General features: G+C 42.9%; 1 protein-coding gene across 3 annotated transcripts in view; it reads left to right on the forward strand.

Annotated features, from left to right (window-relative positions):
• LOC113961071 (kinesin-like protein KIF2A) overlaps positions 1–19,995 on the forward strand; it is a 103,363-nt gene that overhangs the window by 25,264 nt on the left and 58,104 nt on the right. For all 3 annotated transcript variants that reach the window (XM_027671089.1, XM_027671088.1, XM_027671090.1), the window contains exons 2-4: positions 14,997–15,091; positions 17,720–17,839; positions 18,275–18,329. In XM_027671089.1, the coding sequence (XP_027526890.1) occupies positions 14,997–15,091; positions 17,720–17,839; positions 18,275–18,329 (270 nt within the window). The remainder of the gene's footprint in view (positions 1–14,996; positions 15,092–17,719; positions 17,840–18,274; positions 18,330–19,995) is intronic.

Here is a 19,995-nt window from a genome sequence, read left to right on the forward strand (position 1 = left end):
AGAGAAGACTTGTTTTTCTCTCTCACTGCAGCCTCTGCTGCCGTTCTCGCTCGCCCCTCCCCCTTCCCCCGCAGGGCCGGGCGGGGAGGGAGAGAGAAGTGGGTGTAGCTATTTTTAGTTTCTTTTCTCTATGCTGCAGCCACTGCTGGGCTCGCCGTCGGTCTGCTGTTCTCCGGGCAGCTCCGCGCGCTGTGGAACTCCTGGGGACCCCCGCAAGGAGTCTGGCTGGCTCTGCAGAAGCAGCTCTAGGCGCTGCCGCCTGCTCCGCCGCCGCCTCTGTCGCTGGAGTTCCTCTGCCGCTCTGCCGCCTCCTGCCGTGGCTGCCGGCGCTGCCTTCCCCCTGGCCCGGCTCGGCCCAGCAGTGGCCCCAGCGCGCAGCTCCCGGCCCCGAAGCGCGGCCCCGGCGCTGGCACGCCGGACTCAGGCAGCAGTTTGAACAATCCCAAAGTGAATTCCAAAACTCCTGCGTCCACCTGAGAGGCTCTAACGGGAAGGGGATCTCCCGGACCCCCATCCTTGGGTTTTATCACTATTACTAACAAACTCATGCTCACTTCTCCACACACACACAGCCCCCAACACACTCACTGCACACACAGATAAGTTATTATGGTAACATTAGCAACACTGTGAGCTTACAACGACACATTGGACAGACAACAGTTAACACGAGAGTTAGCAGAAATACGGGAATGCAGCTCTCTAGCCTGCCCCCTCTCTCAACGAGAAGTGGCACTTCTCCAGGGCTGCTCCGTTCCTGTTTCCCTCTGGGGCTGCTCCGTTCCTGTTTTTTTCTTGCACTGCTGCCGCCGGGCTGCCCTCTCCCTGGCTCCCGGGCACTCCCGCCCTACCCCTGCGGCCGAAAAGTCTTTTATTAGTGGCAGGGGGGAAGGGGGGGGGGCTTTTCCTTTCACTGCCTCCGGGGGTGAATTGCTAGGTTTTTCTTCATTTTCTGTCTTGAACGGTGGTGATTTTTTAGAAGCGTGATCTTTTAAAGTTTTAAAGACAGTTCGCCACAGTTTCAGGATGCTGGCAGCCTGCTTAAGAGACTCAGTGGCTGCATTAAAAAGCACCTTCCCGACAGCCCGCCAAATGTCTATGCAAAATGCAGTCTGAGCATCTACCCCATTTCGTTTGCACCAACTATGCAAGGTGCAGAGCACTCATTCTTCATACTTAACACCACCTTTCTCTAGTATTTTAGTTAATAAAGTCACAATCGACTTTTCCTCTGTAGTATTCTGTGGTCCCATTATGTTCCCAACAGCTCACCTTCTCTTCAGGTGTCTGAAAATAATTAGGTCCGGACTTCGGCGCTCAGATCCGCCGACTTTCGCTATGTTTAGCTCTGCCGTCACTGCTCTCTCTCCACGGTCGTTATTGCAATAAATCACATCGGGGTTCACCAATTGATGGCAGCCTAAAGATGCACTCAGACTGCAAGTTGGCAGGCAAGGATTTTATTATAAACAAATTCGTTCTTTTTATCCCTTTTTTCCCTGTCCACGTGCCTGTATTTCATCTCTAATTGGTTTCTTGCTTCTGTGCACGAGACTTATCTCTCCTCTTGATAGGTCATCAGCAGCTCTTCTCATGTCCAAACATATCTTTCTATCTGCAGCTGTTTTTCTTCTTTTTCTCACACTTCCTTAATGATGTTTTACTTGTTCTTTTGCCAGGCTATGGCTGTAGCTCAAGGTCAAAGCTGCCTACTACACCTCGGTAACAAAATCTTCTGCAAAAAGAGTTACTTATCCCTACATTCCACCCCTTTTGCTAAGGAAGGCTTTCCCCAACAGAACCAGAAATACAGAAGGTGACAGTGTGTAAAGGCACATGCGCAGCATACATGAAAGGATTAAACACATAACACCAGGGGCAAATGTCTCAGTCCTTCTGCCGTGCTATTAAACCATTCAGGCAGCAAGGTGTCACCAATACGGTGCCTCAATTGTCATATGGAGTCCTGCTGATGTCCAAGTCCCTCCCAACGCAGCTGACTTGGCAGTTATGTGGGAGCAGTACAAGCCATTAGGCTCAAACAGTCTGTGTAGCATTGAGGCAAAAGGCAGCACAGCAGCAACTGGACCAGAAAAGTACTCAGGTGCAAACACATCGCAGATGCTCTGTGTCAGTCATGCTCAGCAGGATGTCAATTGGAGTGTGAGCCCAAAGCCCAAAACACAGGTCCAGTGCCTCCCCCCTTGGAGAAGGTCTTGGGGGTTGTGGAAAACACCTGAAACACAGGAAACTCAGGAAGCAGATGTTAGCAAAGAATGCAACAGAAGAACCTCCCTACTGCATATCAATAAGCCGGGGGAACACCCTTGACAGAGGCAGAGGGGGGGCAGTGGGTCAAGGCAGGCACCTGCCAAGGAGCAAATAGTGGGCTGTGTCCACAAGGCAATACATAACAGCTGCCTCCCAAAAACTATATGAGTTTCGAGCAGGCTCAAGAGAGCTGGCAGACATGGCCAAGGGGTTTTTATCTTCCTGCCCTGGCAGCTCAGGGCCGCCATTTACCCCCCCTCCTTGACCGAAATGCAAAAATTGCAGATAAGCATCTTTGCCCAAGTAGCACTGGAAACAGAACCATCAAAGGGGCTAACACACACCAGAAAAACAAACAAGACAGCCCTTCTCAATGCCAGAAGCCCAGCAAGAAGGGGTGGGGCCACCCCCATCCACCCCCCGCGGCCCAAGAAAGGGCCCTACAGCAACCCAGGGGAGCCGGGCCCCACAGCAACCCAGGGGAGCCAGCCCCCCCCCACCAGTCCCCACTAGGAGAGACAGCTCTGAACAGCTGCGGGGGAAGAAGGGAGGGAGGCACGGGTGGGCTATGCCTCCCCACAGGCCGCTGCCAGGAGCAAAACTTCCCCTACGCAGCAGCCCCATCTCTGTCCTGACTGTTTCAAAGCCCCTGGAGAATACACCCCTGCAATCTGCACCACCTCCTGAGCAAAAGTACCCACATCTGGGGGTCAGGCCTACACTAGGTCAACGTCCACTGGCCTAGGCCCAAATTCAACTTTGGAGTCCAAAGACTCCATCAAAATACATCCATCCCACCTCCCTGGACTCCAGAGGGATCCCTAAGGGCAAAAACTCAGGTAGGCGAGACTGTACCTGCACCCTGTTCCATTGACCATGTGCCAGCAATGCGGGACACCAAATGCTCCACGAGCTGCTGCAGCTCCTGACTATGCTGACCAAAAGCCCCTAATGCTGCACGTTCCAAGTGTCACACATGCTCCAGGCCATTGAGTCGCTCCTCCAGGACCGCTACTTGGCCCCACAAAGCCACAATCTCCTGGTCCAGGGCTCCGAGTTTGGTCAGCAGAACCCATACCAGTCCTATGGGTCTGGATAACTCGATGAATTTCTGGAGCTTCTGTAAAGTAGAGCCTAGAGCAATCAAATATTTTTGTAAATCAGCTTTCCCTCTCATGTGTACGTCCCCTGGTATGTGTGGTGCTTGGTATGGTCTTCCACACAGTATTTCATAAGGACTTATGTTATCTCTCCGCCTTGGTTGGATACGAATTCTCAGCAGAGCTAGAGGCAAAGCCTGAACCCATGACATGGATGTTTCCTGACAAATTTTGCCAATTTGCATTTTAAGAGTGCCATTCATTCGCCTGACTTTGCCACTAGCCTGAGGTCTGTAGGGAGTATGTAAGTCCCAGACAATTCCCAGGATACGGCATACTTCTTTCACTACTGTTGCAATGAAATGTGTCCCTCTATCTGATGACATTCCTAGAGGAACCCCAAATCTTGGAATTATGTGGTTAAGCAAAGCTTTTACCACTTCCCTTGCTGTGTTAGTACGACAGGGGTAAGCCTCAGGCCATTCACTGAAAGTATCAACCAACACGAGTATGTATTTATATCCCTCCCTGGGTGGTAACTCAGCAAAATCTATTTGCCAATAATCTCCGGGTTGGTCTCGAGCCTTTGTTACTCCTAGTACTACTCTCTTAGTTGTATCAGGGTTGTTTAGCTTACAGATTTCACACCTACTCACTATGGACTGCACAACTTCGGTCATACCTGTCCCTATCACTGTCTTCTTCAGATGTTTTAGAAGGTTTTCTGTTTCCCAGTGGGTAGCCTCATGTTTCTGCTGAGCTATCTCTCTAAGGAGTGGTGGTGGAATTACAACCTGTCCTGTAGGGGTAACAGCCCATCCACTTTCCTCACGGTGAGCCAGGCTTCCAGGAGAGACACCATCACGAAAGAGGCAGCTACAGAGGCTTAAGATGTGTCGCCCAGCCATCTCATGACACAGAGGGCCACTGACACGGCCCCCTCAGTCCTTGATCTTCTCCACAACCACTGCATGGTTACTCTGGGGAACTGCCAATTCTACACCAAAAATGTAAGGTAAAACATACGCAGGTATTCTTTCCAAGAATGATGAGAGAGTGGAAGGATTAAAAAAAAGGTTTATTTCAGATGCAAGGACCACTTTTTTCAATGCAGCGCATTGGACCTTCACAGGTGAAAATGCACCTCCTGTTTTCTCCTTTGAGTTTTATTATCTCTGCTCCCCCCTCTCTCCCCGCTGGAATGGGAAGGCCTATGCCTATGGCATCTGCTCTCTCCTCACATATCAGAGAGCGAGCTTCTGGAATGCGAGGGGGGAGAGAGCAGCACTATTTTGAGAAAGTGGCAAGGCAAGCCTTTCCTAAGCGAAATAACTAACTCCTCGGTAACAAAATCTTCCGCAAAAAGAGTTACTTATCCCTACACTCCCCCTCCATCAAAAAAAAAGACTATTGCAGTACCCCAATGACAAAACCAACATAATTGAATAAAAGGATTTTGTATCATGGAGCAATCAGCCATCACATTAACATCAGTTTTGGAAGTGATTTTAGCTCATCCTGCCTGATTTTGTAGTAAAATGGGAGTTGGGGTGGGAGTGGTGGAGGATGGATATTACAAATCTAATTGAAACACTCTAGGAACTTAAGTGCCTCAACTAAAAGTAGCGGCAAACAGTGGAGGACAGATGCTGAAATGCTTCTAGTCTCTGTGTCTCAAACTGGCATCCTAGAGGTGGAGTGAGTAAATGCAGTGCTGAATGAGCTAAGTGCAGGATGACATGACCTGAGTTTAGCCCTGCCAGTGCATCAGTATGGGAGAGGCTTTGCGCAGCATTACCAGTATCAACCCATTACAGAGGTCAGGCAGAAATTTCTCTGAATTTCAATTAAATGTTTTGTACAGCATTAAATATTATTCAGATGAAGTTTAATACAAGAACAGTAATGTATTTAAGACAGGTGATGATACTGTACCTAATAATTTCTACCTAATAGTGTGCCTTCTGGGATCAGTTTTGGGACTCGATGGCTGTTTTTTTCCATCCATTATAGTTATCGATTTCTGGTCATAGCACAGAAAGTAACATTGTTCTCAGGAAACTTCATTACTATGTTAGAGTGGGAGTATCATCACTGTGGAGATTTATATTAAGCAGGAAGATTAGGAGATATGGAATTAAACAACAGGTAAAACATGACAAAAAGTAAATGCTATAAATTGGGAGATCATAAACTGTAAATGACAGGAGAAAATTCTTGATATTCTAGTTAATCACACAATAAGTGTGGACTACCAGGGTGAAGTGACAAAGGGAGTGCAATTTTGGAATTACTATAATTTGGCAGTGAATGTTCCTGTGGAAAGCAGTCTGGAGCCTGTGTGGGATATTGCACCTCGTCCTTGTTGCCAGTGTTGGAAAAAGGGATACTCAGACTGAAACAGGTACAGATAAACTCATAATTCTTGGACAGGTGTCTTTATACAAGTCATAAAAGAAAGCACAGAATACTAAATGACTGTGAACACATGTAATCTGGAAAAAAAATTTGCATATGTTGACAGAAAGGTGCTAGTGCAACTTTCAGGAGTGAATAGCAGAGGTAGACCACTTAACATAAAGGTGAAATGAGTTCAGTTTATAGGGTATTTATGGTAGTATGTATTAGATATGATTGGACAGGCAGGGGCTGGAGGATGTTGGTACTGAATGCAAGAAGGACCAAAATGTTGCTTGTGTCCTGTTTGCTGTAAAAAGGACATTAAATGTGCCCTTTTTTATTTTGAAGCTAAATATTATACACAGTTCAGTGGCATGTGTGTGCTTTTTTTCCCCCTCATTTTTTAGTGGATTGTCAGTAAGATCTGTGAACTTTGTTTTTCTAAAGCACTATGATTGGTTTTTGGACAGAAATTATATGGGGAGTTTTCTGAGTTTGGTAGCTTTCTATATGGGGGCAAGAATAGATTAGGTTGGATTTTATTTCAAAACTGAAATATACAGGCAGATATAGGAAACTTGATTTGGTGAACGTTTCTGTTCTTAAAATTCCTATCTGTTATTTTGTAGAGGTTTATGGAGATCATAAAATGCAGTTGTAATAAGCTTGTCATTTGAAGGACTTGGGTGTTGCTGTGATAATTTAGAGAATAAAACAAAATTAGTTGGTAGCTAGGGATCATTCACAAAAATATTAAAATATATCTTCAATTAAAATTATATAGAATTAAAAATATGTTTAAGAACTTGCTTTAGAAATATGGCAGGTACCGTATATGTTTAGTAACCCATTTGACAGTGTGATAACACTATAACCAAGGCAAGAAACAAGACAATAAGGAAGGGTGGCATGGTAAAAATTAAACAAGGAAACAACTATATATGATAAAGTAAAACAGAAATAAAGCATAACTGTGGTAGATTGCCCTGGTTTCAACTGGGATAAAGTTCATTTCTTCTCAGTAGCTGGTACAGTGCTGTGTTTTGGATTCAGTATGAGAATAATGTTGATAACACACTGATGTTTGGTTGTTGCTGGGCAGTGCTTACCCTGAGTCAAGGGCTTTTCAGTGTCTCATGCTCTGCCAGTGAGGAGCTGCACAAGAAGCTGGGAGAGAGCATGGCCAGGACAGCTGACCTGAACTGGCCAAAGAGATATTCTATACCATAGAATGTCATGCCAAATAAAGAAACTGGGGGGAGTTATCTGGAAGGAGGGGCTGATCACAGCTTGGGGACTGGTTGGGCATCAGTCAGTGGGTGGTGAGCAATTGTATTGTGCATCACTTGACTTTCTTGGGTTTTCTCTCCCTCTCCTTTTTATTACAATTATTATTATTCATATTCATATTAGTATTATCATTATTATTATTATATTTTAGTGTTTCAATTATTAAAATGTTCTTATCTCAATCCCTGAGTTCTATTTTCTTTTGTTTTTTGATTCTCCTCCCCATCCCACCAGGAGTGGGGGGAGTGAGCAAGCAGCTGCACGGCACTTAGTTGCTGGCTAGGGTTAAACCATGCTATAGATACAAAGAAAATAAAAGGCTACTTGTTTATGGATAAATGAAACTTTGAAACATAATGAAAGAACACATATTTAATGTTGTGGAGAAAGAAACATCAGTTACTAGTAACTTCCAGTTTTTCCTTGGGTGATTAGCAGCAAGACTGTCCCTATAGTGCAGGGAGAACCATAACAAGCACTGATCATGTGAATAGGGGTGTCACCATGGATAACATTGCTGGAGGCACTGAGCCTAGAATTCTCTTTTTCCTTGGGATTTTTTTTCCGAAAGTTTGCTATAGACATTGTTTGGTGAGTAAAGGATTATTTTTTTCCTTCCTGAGCTTTGTGAGAGCAGGAAAGTCCATCCACCAGAATTGCCAGGATTGGAGCCTGTAGTGCAGGAGACAATTTTCTGGACCATTCTAATTCTGTTAAATGCTGCTTCTTCTCATGTCTCTCCTAAGCATAATTGTTTGTTTGTTGTTTTTTTTTAAGCTTGGGGTTTGTATTCTGTTTAAAAGAGAGTGAAGAAAACCCTAATTTTGCACAATTTTAATTTTTTAATATCAAGTGTCAGAGCATCAAGGTCAAGCATGTTGAGGTGTCTCTAGATGAGATAACATTCATGTTAGCCCCTCTTGAATGTGATTAGGAAAATCATGGCTATTTCATAGTGCCCATTATAATCCTTTAAGGTATGGATCGCTTCTGTTGCAGTGGTCATCCTCAGTAAGGCTCTATGGCACATGTTAACTTGTACTATATTTTTTGTATTTATCTGTAAAACATCTACTATTGATGCACTTAGAAAAAGTAAGTGCTCAGCTGACCAGACCACTGCCTGAGCTAATATAACACATTTGTGCTCCTAAAGAAGTGGCAAATTCCAAGGATTTAACATAATCTGTGTGTTTCCTGTACTGAATGTTGGACTCTAATATTGTCATAGCTTGGTCCTGTTAAACATAATTGTCTGGGTTTGAGCTGACAAGACTCAACTATATGAGTTGATCACCATTAACTGTATGATGTTGATAGTTTTAATGCTGCCAGGCAGTCCTGACTGCTTTTTGGGGGGAGGAATAAGAGGGTCATAGTGGAAATTATGAACCTTTCTTCTCTAGCCTAATCTAGAGCCTGTGTGTAGATTTTTAATTATTTTGGCTCAAAGATATTTCTAAGACTTCACAAAACTTTTGCATGAGAAGTGCGCTCAGACAGCAATTAAGCAGGGAAAGGCACTCAGCATAAGGCACAAGGCAAGGCACAAGGCAACTTTATTGCAACAGGTTACAGATATTTATACTCTTCACACAATACGCATGTCAACCTGTTATTGGTACTTTCATGTAAACATACATCACACCATATACATGTCAACTTACTATTGGTACACATACATCAGGCCATATACATGTCAACCTACTATTGGTACTTCTGTTCACGCGTCTAAACTCATCTTTTGATAGGTGGTCGACACTTCTTCGTATGCTGGCAAATCTCAAAAACAGCACCTGTTATTTACAGCAGTTTTTCTCCTTATTTGCTTTCTCATTCTGTATTGTTTACATTCTTTGCAACTTCACAGCTGCAACTGCTCAAATTCAAGGCCTACCATCCAGTCGTTTCCCACACAGTATCTTTTGGGGCCAGTGTGCTTTATTTGGAAGGGTAGGGAAGGCTGTGGTCTTTTTCCAACCTTTTCATTTAGGGGAGAGCAAAGTGGTTTGAATCACATCAGCTAATGCTTTAGCCCAGACTAGTTTAAAAACCACCAACCCATATTTATCACTGGTAACTTAAGTTTCTGAAAAGTATTAGCAAGATGAAAAAGCCATGGCTTTAGTACTGTCATTGATCACTGCTGCAAAATTGTGGTAGTTTTGAGAAGTTTTACAGGTAGAAAACATTCAGTTTGCTTAGAGGTAGGGATATAAGTACAGCTTGGTATTTCTAACAGTTGCCATTGCTGCCTAGGTTGAGGGTCAAAATATTTGATTTAGCCCTGGTTATTTGCTTTTGCTACTGTTTTTTTCTGTACCAATAGCTAACCTAGGAACTCTTACAATAGAGGGGATTTATCTGCTGTTTCTGCAGATATTTATGCTTGCATTCTTCTGTTTGTCAAATTTTCATAACATGACTAGGAAAGAGAGGGAATGGAGAGTTTGTATTCTTTACTTGTATTGATGGGGGTGAGAATATCATAACGTGTATATAAGGCAATTGTAAAGTGATGGTTTCACATACATTTGTGTTGTCTTGCTGTATTTGCAGCAATAGTTTCTCCATGCTCTGGTCAGTAGGAGATAAGCCAGATGCCACACACTGTATGATGGGACTTAGTTACACAAATATTAGCCTTTTCAAACTTTCCCATTAGTTTGAGTTCTATAGCAATGGACTGACTTCCCAGAAAATGTTTTGCCTGTGATGTGAATTCTAATCATGTGAGGAGAGGAAATAAAAATTAAAGAAACGCTGAGTTTAGAATTGCTGCATCAGCATTATTAATACTTTTTTGACCAGGGAGCAGATAAAGTCTGGCATAGAGATGGAAGATTTACTATGATTTTTTTGTTACAGTATACTGGCTTACTGTGTTTGTGAGAGGATTCAGTATTTTCTATTAATTCATCAGCCTGCTTTGATCTCCTTTCACTTGTTATGGCAAAGATTAAACCTTTTTTAATTATTTGTTCTCTGTAAAAAGTAATAGAGTACAGGAGCAGATAATAGGACTTATATGATGGCTATGTGACTAATATAGTGTCACAGGCTGTGAATAGTGCCTTTTTTCAAAATTTATAAAATCTGTTAACATGCTGTATTAGGGAGGAGTTCGAACATACGGAAGCTTGAAAACCATGACACCATTGCAAGCTCAACAAAACTGATATTTATTACCAAGAGGTGGTCAACAAAATGAACAAACCCAAAAGGGAGGAAGGAGGAGAGAAATAAGCCCCAGCACGACCTGCCCAGTCACCCAGCTGTTGCCCATAAACTTATCTTACTGACCTAGCATGCCTATAATTACCCATAGCAGAAGCTGCATCCTTGGAGAGTAAGTTCACAAACTGGCAGGCGTCCTCACCAAAGGCAACATTGTCCTTGTTGTGAAGCTAGCTCCCCTCCAAGAAAGCGCTATCTGTTTTTATACAATTGAGTGACCTCAACCTCCACAGGTGTGGCCATCACCGCCCAGCCAGAGGCCCTCAGTCCCACCCCCTATTATGTAAGTGCATCTCTTCTGCGCATGTGTGAGAACTTCGGAAATCCCCTAACGCATGCGCAGTATGCTTTGGGGGTCTTTCTTAATTGAGTCGGGGGTCGAGCCTTCCTCCCCTCCTCTTTGATTTCTCCTTCAAATGCCCTTGGCAGACAATGAACCAATAGTAGAATACCAATTAAAATAGTTTATACAGAAGTTCTCCCTCCAAGGACGAATTCACTGTTTTATCAGTGAACTTGGCAGGGGGAATATAAACTGCTACAGGTGGCTGGGGCCAAACACAGACCAAAAGTATCAGCATAAATTCACCCTGCTACACATGCAAAAGGTTATAGTGTTGTATAGCATATGTTTCTCTAAATTTGCATTTTTCATGTCTCAGTTTTCTCTTGATTCTGGATTGACAGCTGGACCAAGCCTCAAAACAGTAGCAGAAGCTTATACCACTGTAAACTTGAAGAGTCTTCCACTTCTCACAGTGCTAAAAAGTTTTTGGGTCCTTGCATCTCAGCATGCTATTTGTAGAAGTGACTCCTGTTGCTACTTTACTAACAGACCAGTTAGCTAATTGAAACAGTTCTACGACAGTGTTCTTGCACCAAATGAAGGCACAAGAGGTTATTAAATGCAGAAAAATTAATGGAGTGGTGTATTGAGGACCTTGCACTAAGAAAACTTACACAAAAATGCATGTCCAAGGAAATATGGTGTAGGAATGTCATGCTCAGTGAGTCTGCTTTAGCCCAGCCACCAGCAGAATTTGGGCATGGTCCTGAGGGCAGGATGTGTGCCTGCACAATGTCGTTTTGATGGGGGGGAAATGGAGGGATGCTTGTGCATGGAGGGGAGGGCATGGCTGTGATCCCTGCCTGCACATCTCCTGCTAGCAGTGCCTTGGTGAGGAATCCAGATCGTCCCTGCAGTGCGCACATCTGAGCCACCTAGGAGAATGATGCTCAGGAAGCACAAATGGAAGGGTCTGTTAAGACAAAAGAAGCGGATGCCTAGCAACAGTGTGTTGGTTTTAACACCAGTCAGAAACTAAACTCCAAATAAGCCACTCCCCTTCCCCCCGCCCCTTCTGGTAAGGGAAGGACAAATGTAGAGGTTTTGGTAATGTAGAGATTTTGAGGTAACAATTTACTGAAAGCACAAAGCAATGGAATAAGACATGCACAATAAAAACAGCAGTATTGTTAGCAAAAGTATACAAAAAGAGAAGGTGTTTTACCCACAAAAAGGTGTTCACCACCAGGAACAAAAACAAGATGGCGGACGTTCCCTGTAGGCCATAATGCCTGCTCAGCTGGTGCTAGAAAAAATCCAGGAGCCATTAATTAGGGTGAGATAAGGAAAGGGTTTAATCGTGCCAAGGCAATTGATGGTATACGACGCGTGCGCAGGCTGTGCCTGAGATGTTACATTTATAACAATATCTGGCCAATCCCACGTGTGTCCACCCCGTAACTTTTGGCCTGATCCACCCCCTGGTCCACCCTCTGATCCACCCCTGAAATTGGGTCTAGGGTGCATTTTGGGACCCTCTCTTCATCAACCTTCATCATCTTTGGGGTACAGAGAGCAGAGTCACTCAGTTCTTTGACTCTGTACTGCAGTTTAGGCCAAGATACAAGCGTTCCCCAAACAAGACAAGCTTGCCTTGACAAGAGACTAAACATCTTCTACTGGATACGAGGGTAGGGTTGATAGAGGTAGTATAGAATGGGGTAAGAGGGTTAAACCATGTGTAAACTAAGGAGTGCTACAGGGAAGAGGGATAAAGGGGCTGCTTCTAAAATCTACTTCTATTACCTATAGAACTTATAAGGTAGAAAAATAAAAAACCATTAGGGGCTTAAGGCATCAGCCACGACTGCGTGGTTTCCCCAAACAAAGGCAATATGGTAACCATTCCTGTGTGCTGCCCACGTGGCTGCAGGAAACAAAGACAGGATGGACGAGGAGCTCCCATGGCTAATGTTTCCCACCCCCCAGCCTGAAAAAAATGAAAAAACAATGAGAAACAACCCCCCCGAAAACTAGGTCATCTGAGTAGGGTCACACAGCTGCTCCATTGGGCTCAGTTCTGCACAGGTGCCTGTGCCGCTGTTTCTACCCCTCTGCTGTGCTGGAAGTCGATCCCACAGGTCATTGTCGCTTTTTTCCTACCACTCAGCTGCTCTTCTTTTGGCTCAGTTTGACTGGGTTCGACAGGGCTCCTTTCCTCTTGGTCAACGTGCTTGACTGGGTTGGGGTCACCCTTGTGGTCAGTCCGTTCCCTGCCAGCAGACTCCCCACTGATGCTGTTGGTTCTGCACTATGGTCGATTCGCATTTTCGCCACTGTCCCTTTCAGCACCACGTCCCATAGCCATGTACCAGAGAAAATGGGAGGTGGACTGGCAGGGTGACAGAGGGACTGAGTCTGCAGGGGTTGATCCTGACAGTGCCTCCGCTGGAGAGAGAAAAAGGCATAATGACTGACTTCCGGTGGGATGCCTGACTTTTCCTCCTGAAACCACGCCCCCCAGCAATGACAGGGGTGGTATAGAATAACAACCTGGTCACACCCACACAGCACTAAACTTCGCTCCCTCTCTGCAACCAGGACACAGCAGCAGCATATGCATGAACTGCTCCAGGATAATTGGCTTGTGCTTTTGGAGCTGCATGTGGCCCTTGGACTTCTGGGAGGGGCTCAGGGTGAGTGCTGAAGTGTGGTCTCTGGGGGGTGGCTCAGAGGTGGCAGACAGATGGGACTTGCTGGTGTTGGAGGAGTGGATTTGCCTGACAGTACTGCGGGAGGACGTGCAAACTGTAGTGTGTGGATTTGAGAATTACCAGACAGCACTCATCCTGCAGAGCTGCTGGGGAGCTGTGTCGGTGCACGGACACGTACCCAGGTGAGCTTGGTGGGACTGAGGGTGGCCTGGTAGAGACACTTGCGGGAGTCTCTGTGAGTTTGTGTGGACTGCAGGCCACAAGCTACAAACCAGTTAAAATTCTATGGTTTTCAGGGAGTTCATCACTCTCTTCAACTACCTGAAGGGAGGTTATAGCCAGGCGGGAGTTGGTCTCTTCTCCCGGGCAACCAACAATAGGACAAGGGGACATGGGCTCAAGCTCTGCCAGGGGAGGTTTAGGTTAGATGTTAGGAAAAAATTCTTTACAGAGAGGGTTATAAGACATTGGAACGGCCTACCCAGAGAGGTGGTGGATTCACCATCCCTGGAGGTTTTTAAAAAGAGATTGGATGTGGCCCTTAGTGCCATGATATAGTAATTGGAGTTGGATCAGGGGTTGGACTTGATGATCTTGGAGGTCTCTTCCAACCCTACCTATTCTATGATTCTATGATTCTATGATTCTATGATTCATGGAAGGATTAAGTACAGTTGCAATGAAAATACTTCTTACTGGGTGTATAAAACTTTCCATTTCCATTTTTTTTTCTTTGGGGAGATAGGAAAACTTTATTTAGGTTTCTTTTTTTACTGTATCACCTGTGTTTCCCTCTCAAATGAGATGGAGTAAGGGGTTGTTTGTGACATAACTCATTAAAGTAGGGTATTAGAGGAGCAGTCACATTGGACTCATGTTCTTTAGAAATTCCAGTACTTGATACTCTTAGGGCAAAGCACAGATGTGAAATCAATGTGACATGCACCTTTGTGTCAGTGCACGGCTGCTCTGCTCTTCCAGTTGCTCCTTGCTATGACATGTAGGAAATAAGATAAAGTATGACAGATGGCATTTAAAAAATGCAGTACACTATATATTTGAGAAGGAAAAACCTTATTCCTACTGAAAGTTTACTGGTTTTATTGTACTTTATGAGGGCTTTCTGGCTTTGGATATTTCACTGAAGAAGTCATAGCAATGGCACCTTAATTCCAGCTTAACAGTCTGTGTTAATAATTGTTTTTAAAATAATGATTTGTATTGAATTGCAGGCAATTTAATTTTAGTTGAATAACCAGCTGTTGAATGCCATCAAGAAATGGATATCAGAATACAATTTCAGGGGACTTCTCTCCTGTGTCGGGATGTTTAATGTTGTATCAGCCTTGAAGGGAGACAAACAAACCTTTGTGAAGTGCACCTCAGGAAACATTCCCACCTAAGGGAGACTCAGAAAAGAGAGTCCAAGTCGTGTGGCTTTCACATGGTATTTTATTTACTTGCCACTCAGTTTTTTGTTCATTAGGTTTTTCACTTGTACACTGTGAGAGCCTCTGTTAGTGGATCAAATCTGAGCCATTTTACAGTATGTGACCAGGAATTGTCTTCTATTTATCACTTTTTTTTTTTTTAAACCTCCTTCTTTCTGCTTCTATCTGCATTTCTCAGATCAGGGATTAAAATAACTTCTGGAAAAATTTTCCATCTGTTAATTCATCATTTGTGTTTTCTTTCTAGGCCGAATTCACCAAGCTATGGTAACATCCCTAAATGAAGATAATGAAAGCGTAACTGTTGAATGGATTGAAAATGGAGATACTAAAGGCAAAGAGGTAAACATAATTATTTTAGAACTTTTCTCTTTGAAAAAATGGGTAATCTGCTTGAATTATGCTTTGGAATTTGACCTGGAAACAAAGAGAAAATATAAATTTTAATTTATGTGATGATTCTTTGGTTACAGACTGTTTTGAATGGGAGTTATTGGGCAAATGCTGGTTTCTGTTGTATTACATTTGACTTCCTGAGCTCTTTGTCATAACTTTTAAATAATGCTTTTCATCTTTTGATTTTGAAACATATTACAAAGGCTGACCTTGTTACCCCTTTTTGAAAGTAGAAAAATCAAATTTTTGAGAGGGAGAATGACTTGCAGTTCAGACAGGAGACCAGTGGGAGCTGGATTAAAAATCTTTTTGTGTTTGTATTACTGAGGGATTGAACTGCTAGTTTGTTTGTTTTAGGCAATAATTTTACAGCCCTGCTTTCCTTAAGAAACTGTGTCTGTGTGTGTCTCAGTTATGCTTTGCTGTCCCCTCTTCCTGTAAATTTTGGATCATGTTAGCCAGTTTCAGCTGAGATTTGGAGAAGCAGCTTAAAAATAATTGCATTTCACCAGTTTTGTGAAAACATGGGGAAAAGGAAAAAAAAGGTTATGAGAATGTCCTGGTGATCTCATCAACTGAACTCATCCCTCTGGACACAGAATCTGTAGAGTAGTGAGGTCTTTGAAAGGTCCAGCCAAAGGAAATGGCAGTCTATAGAGACCAAAGCTATTTAAGATTTTTAGGAAACTGGGTTTCAATAGTTCTGAAGACAGTTATTTTTAAGTTCCTGTCCTTCTCCCCCTTACATTTTGCAGCTTTTTGAATGAAGAACATTTATAAGGGAAAAAATAGCATGATAAATTTGACATGGTTTCAACTGTGCTATTATTTTTTGCGTGATTGTAATTCATCTGTTTCTTTTGCACTGTCTGGTAAATTTCAAATAATTGAGATCTCTTTCTTTTTATGTTACAAAATGTCTTTCGTATTCTGCAGTAATTGACAAATTACCACAGTAATACTAGCTACTTCTGTTTTAATTTAATCACTTTACAGAATTATGAATACTTTTTGGTGTCGCATCCCACTCCTAAGAGGAAGGGAGCACCCAAGATTCATAGATGCCTGTGATGCCTGCTCAGCTGGTGCTAAGAAAAAATCCAGGAGCCGTTAAACGAGGGCTAGATAAGGAAAGGGTTTAATTGTACCAAGGCAAGAGATGTTACACGACACACGCTGGCTGTGCCTGAGATGTTACATTTTATAACAATATCTGTCCAATCCCAAGTGTTTCCACCCTGTACCCTTTGCTCTGATCCACCCCCTGGTCCACCCCTTAGAAATTGGGTCTGGGGGCTTTGAGACCCTGTCTTCATCTATCTTCATCTTCTTCGGGGCACAGAGAGCACAGAGTCACCCAGTTCTTTGACTCTGTACTGCGGTTTAAGCCAAGATACAGGCGTTCTCCAAACAGGACAGGCCTTGCCTTGACAAGAGACTAAACATTTCTGCTGGATTCGGGGGTAGGGTTGATATAGGGTATGTGGAATGGGGTAAGAGGGTTAAGGAATTTGTAAACTAAAGGGTGCTACAGGGTAGAGGTTTGCAGGGATAAGGGCTGCTGCTTTTAAAATCTACTTCCACTACTTATAAACTTATAAGGCTTACAAATATTAGAAAAATAAAAAAAACATTAGGGGCTTAAGGCATCACCTCTGGTAGAAAAGGAATGGCAAAAGCCAGAATGGTCAAAAAAACCCTAGAGTTTTATTATCAAATCATACACTTGGCATGGAAATTGATATAAGTTTTGCCCTTATTTTCTGGTAGTAGGAGAAAGAAAAGAATAAAAGAGAAGAGGGAAGAGAGAAAGACAGAGATAGTGTGAAAGAGAGATGAGGTAGGAGAGGAAAGGAGATCACCAGTCCTGGTTCCAGCATCAATCCAGCTGATGGGGTGTCCAGGGTCCTGGGGGCACCACCCGGGCTTTGTGGGGTACCTTTTTATAGGCAAGTTTTCCCTGCCCTCGGATTAGGTTTCTTGCTCTCCATGTCAATGAGTTAACATGCGTCGTCCGTTCTTCTAGACCTTTCTGGAAATGGGTTGGGGGGCTTTGAGTGTCTTTCGTGGTCTTGATCCCCCTGTATTGGATTGACCTTCAGTCAACAGTTCATGCCCGCTTCTTGACCCCACTTCTGTGCTTGCACTGTCCTTTGTGTTGTGCAGTCACCGTGGACAAGAACAGGGACGTGGGCCTCAGAAAGGTGCTGCCCTACCTTCCTACAGCCCCCCTCTCCAGCTACATCCTGTTCTAACTTTCCTGCTTGCACAGCTATTGGTGTTTGAAACATAGCAGCACATTAACTCCTTGTTGTCCAGGCTTCTAGCTTCTAGAATTGGTTATTTTTAATTAATCTCTTTTCTGAAGGATGTGTTTTCAACTTATATGAAGACCAAAGCTTACACTGTTTTAGTGAATATAAAATAAGATCATTCAGGTTATAGAATTAACAAATTGTGGGGAAAAAACACTAAATAAACACTTTATTGTTTATTCTCAAAAGTATCAGGAGAAATGGAGAGGGTGAATATTGTTCTAAGACTCATAAATGCATTTTATATTCTTTTACACAGATTGACTTGGAGAGCATATTTTCACTTAACCCAGATCTTGCACCTGATGAAGATATTGAACCTAGTTCAGAGACACCACTACCACCTACTCCAGGAGCCAAAGTAAACAAAATCATGAAGGTTGGTAATACCTATGCAACATGTCCATATTAAACTTTCAGTACTCCTATACATGTTGTTATGCTTGGATATTTAAATCTAACTTTTGTGTCTGTGGAGCTACTTGATAACTGTGTTCCTTTCTTTTTCCTATGATGAATAGGGGTTTCTAAAAATTTTCTAAGAGGTTTAGCAGACAGGGAGTTGGGGACTAATATTTATATAACTAAATGTATCTCAAGGAAAAATATAGAAAACGTTTTGGAGGTTGTTTTGAAACCATACATATAGTGCAAGCAGTCTTCACCCTGGGCTCTTCAGGGAAGGATTTGGCAGCAATCACCTCTCTGTATTTCTGATGTCATGTTATTTTTATTAACTGGAAATAAGTGAAGGGCTGCAGTTTACCTTTTCAATAATAAGGTGATCAAATAACAGAGATTTCTTTCTTTACAGAGTCGACGAACTGTGGCACCTATTAAGAATGACACTCCTGCCAGAGATAACAGAGGTAAATGTTATGTCTTTCCCTTTTAAGGAAGGTAAATATATGGGAACATTTTAATCTCCTGATCATATAACATTTCTTAATAGTTCTGCATTTCTAATTCTAACCCTACGGGTTATTTCTCACTCTATGCTTAAATAGCGAAAAAGCTACAAAAATGCTGAAATATCACAGAATGATAGGTGAAAAGTTTGTATTGGATGAATATAGATGTAATGTATCTAATAACAGGAGAAAGAATAGTTATTGCTCATTGGTTTTATTTTCTCTCCTGCATTAAAATAAGCTCTGTAAGACTTGATATGTATGCAGGTAACCAGAGAGCTAAGCCATGGCTAAAACATTGAGGAAAGTTTAATTCAAAATCTGAAACGTGGGTAAAAACACACACAGAAGTCGGGTCTCCTGTCTTACATATCAAAGGCCTGATGCATACACAGATGCCCACTAGGCTGTTCTTTTACAGTTCTAACTTTCTCTTACCTCCCTTCCCCCCAAACCTGTGGGAAAGAATGCTTTGAAATTTCAAACAACCTGCAATTATCTTCCTTAATAGAAACTTCCTTCTGTTTGAGCAAAAACAGCCCAAGGGAAAGACAGAATGTTACAGTTCCCACACTATACCTCTCCCAGACTTAACCTTCCAGGTGCGGAAGGTCTCTTGAGCAAAGAAAATCCTTAAACAGCTCACCCTTCCTCCTCGCCCAAAATCTTCCATTTGTCACCCCTGCTTCCCCACAGCTCATACTGATGGTGGTGATGATTCTTCTTCCAAACATTAATCTACTGACATTAATTCAGGCTAGATTCCATTCTATCTGTTTAAACTTGAAAAACAAGTGGGCTTGCACATCTTTTCAAGTGTTCAGACTCTTCTGGTGGATGATTGGGATCACTTTCTCTCTTCTGCCATTTGCCTCTGGGGGTGTTAATTCAGAAACCTCATGAAGAGGGTGTTTTTTTTCAAACTTATATGGTTTAAATTTGATATATCTTCTCAATGGGCTCTCCTCACATCCATCATTTGTAATAAATGTTCTGTTTTTTATGGAATAACCCCATAGCTTGTATTTTAATAGGTCCTATGCATCTTACTATTCACAGTTGGCCTAAGTATTTGTTGGCCTTATAATTAAACTTTTCTCAGCACACTGTCTTGTTTAGTGTAGTTAATTCATGCTATAAGCTAGATCTCCTACATATTTTGAATGATCTGGCGATTTGTTTTGTCTATCCCATCTAATACCTGATTCCATAGTTTTCTCCATGTTGCACAGTGTAACGGTCTTCATTTGGAATGTCATCTCTAGGCTACTAATCAAAAGTGTTACCTTCACTTTCATACTCTTCTGGCAGACCTTGCTAGGAACGTGTACAGGAAAATGGCCATCTGAAGCAGAGCTGCTTGAAGCAACTCTGAAAAACAAAACATTCAGCTCTACCAAAGAGGCTAGCATGCATGCCACTCCCACTGCATTCATTGGGAAAAGACATCACTCTGCATCTTCAGAAATTGGAATCCTTATCACATATCATAGAATCAATAAGTTTAGCTTTCCAATATAATGTCAAAAAGGCTTGTTTATTCCACTTATAGACTGAGCTGCACTTTGCTGCCTTTCATTTGTATCCCTCTACTCATCTGCAAATTGTAGGTTCAATGGGGTGG

Source organism: Neopelma chrysocephalum, unplaced genomic scaffold (assembly GCF_003984885.1).
Source record: "Neopelma chrysocephalum unplaced genomic scaffold, ASM398488v2 Primary Assembly neopelma1_97033, whole genome shotgun sequence".
Classification (NCBI taxonomy): Eukaryota; Metazoa; Chordata; class Aves; order Passeriformes; family Pipridae; genus Neopelma; species Neopelma chrysocephalum.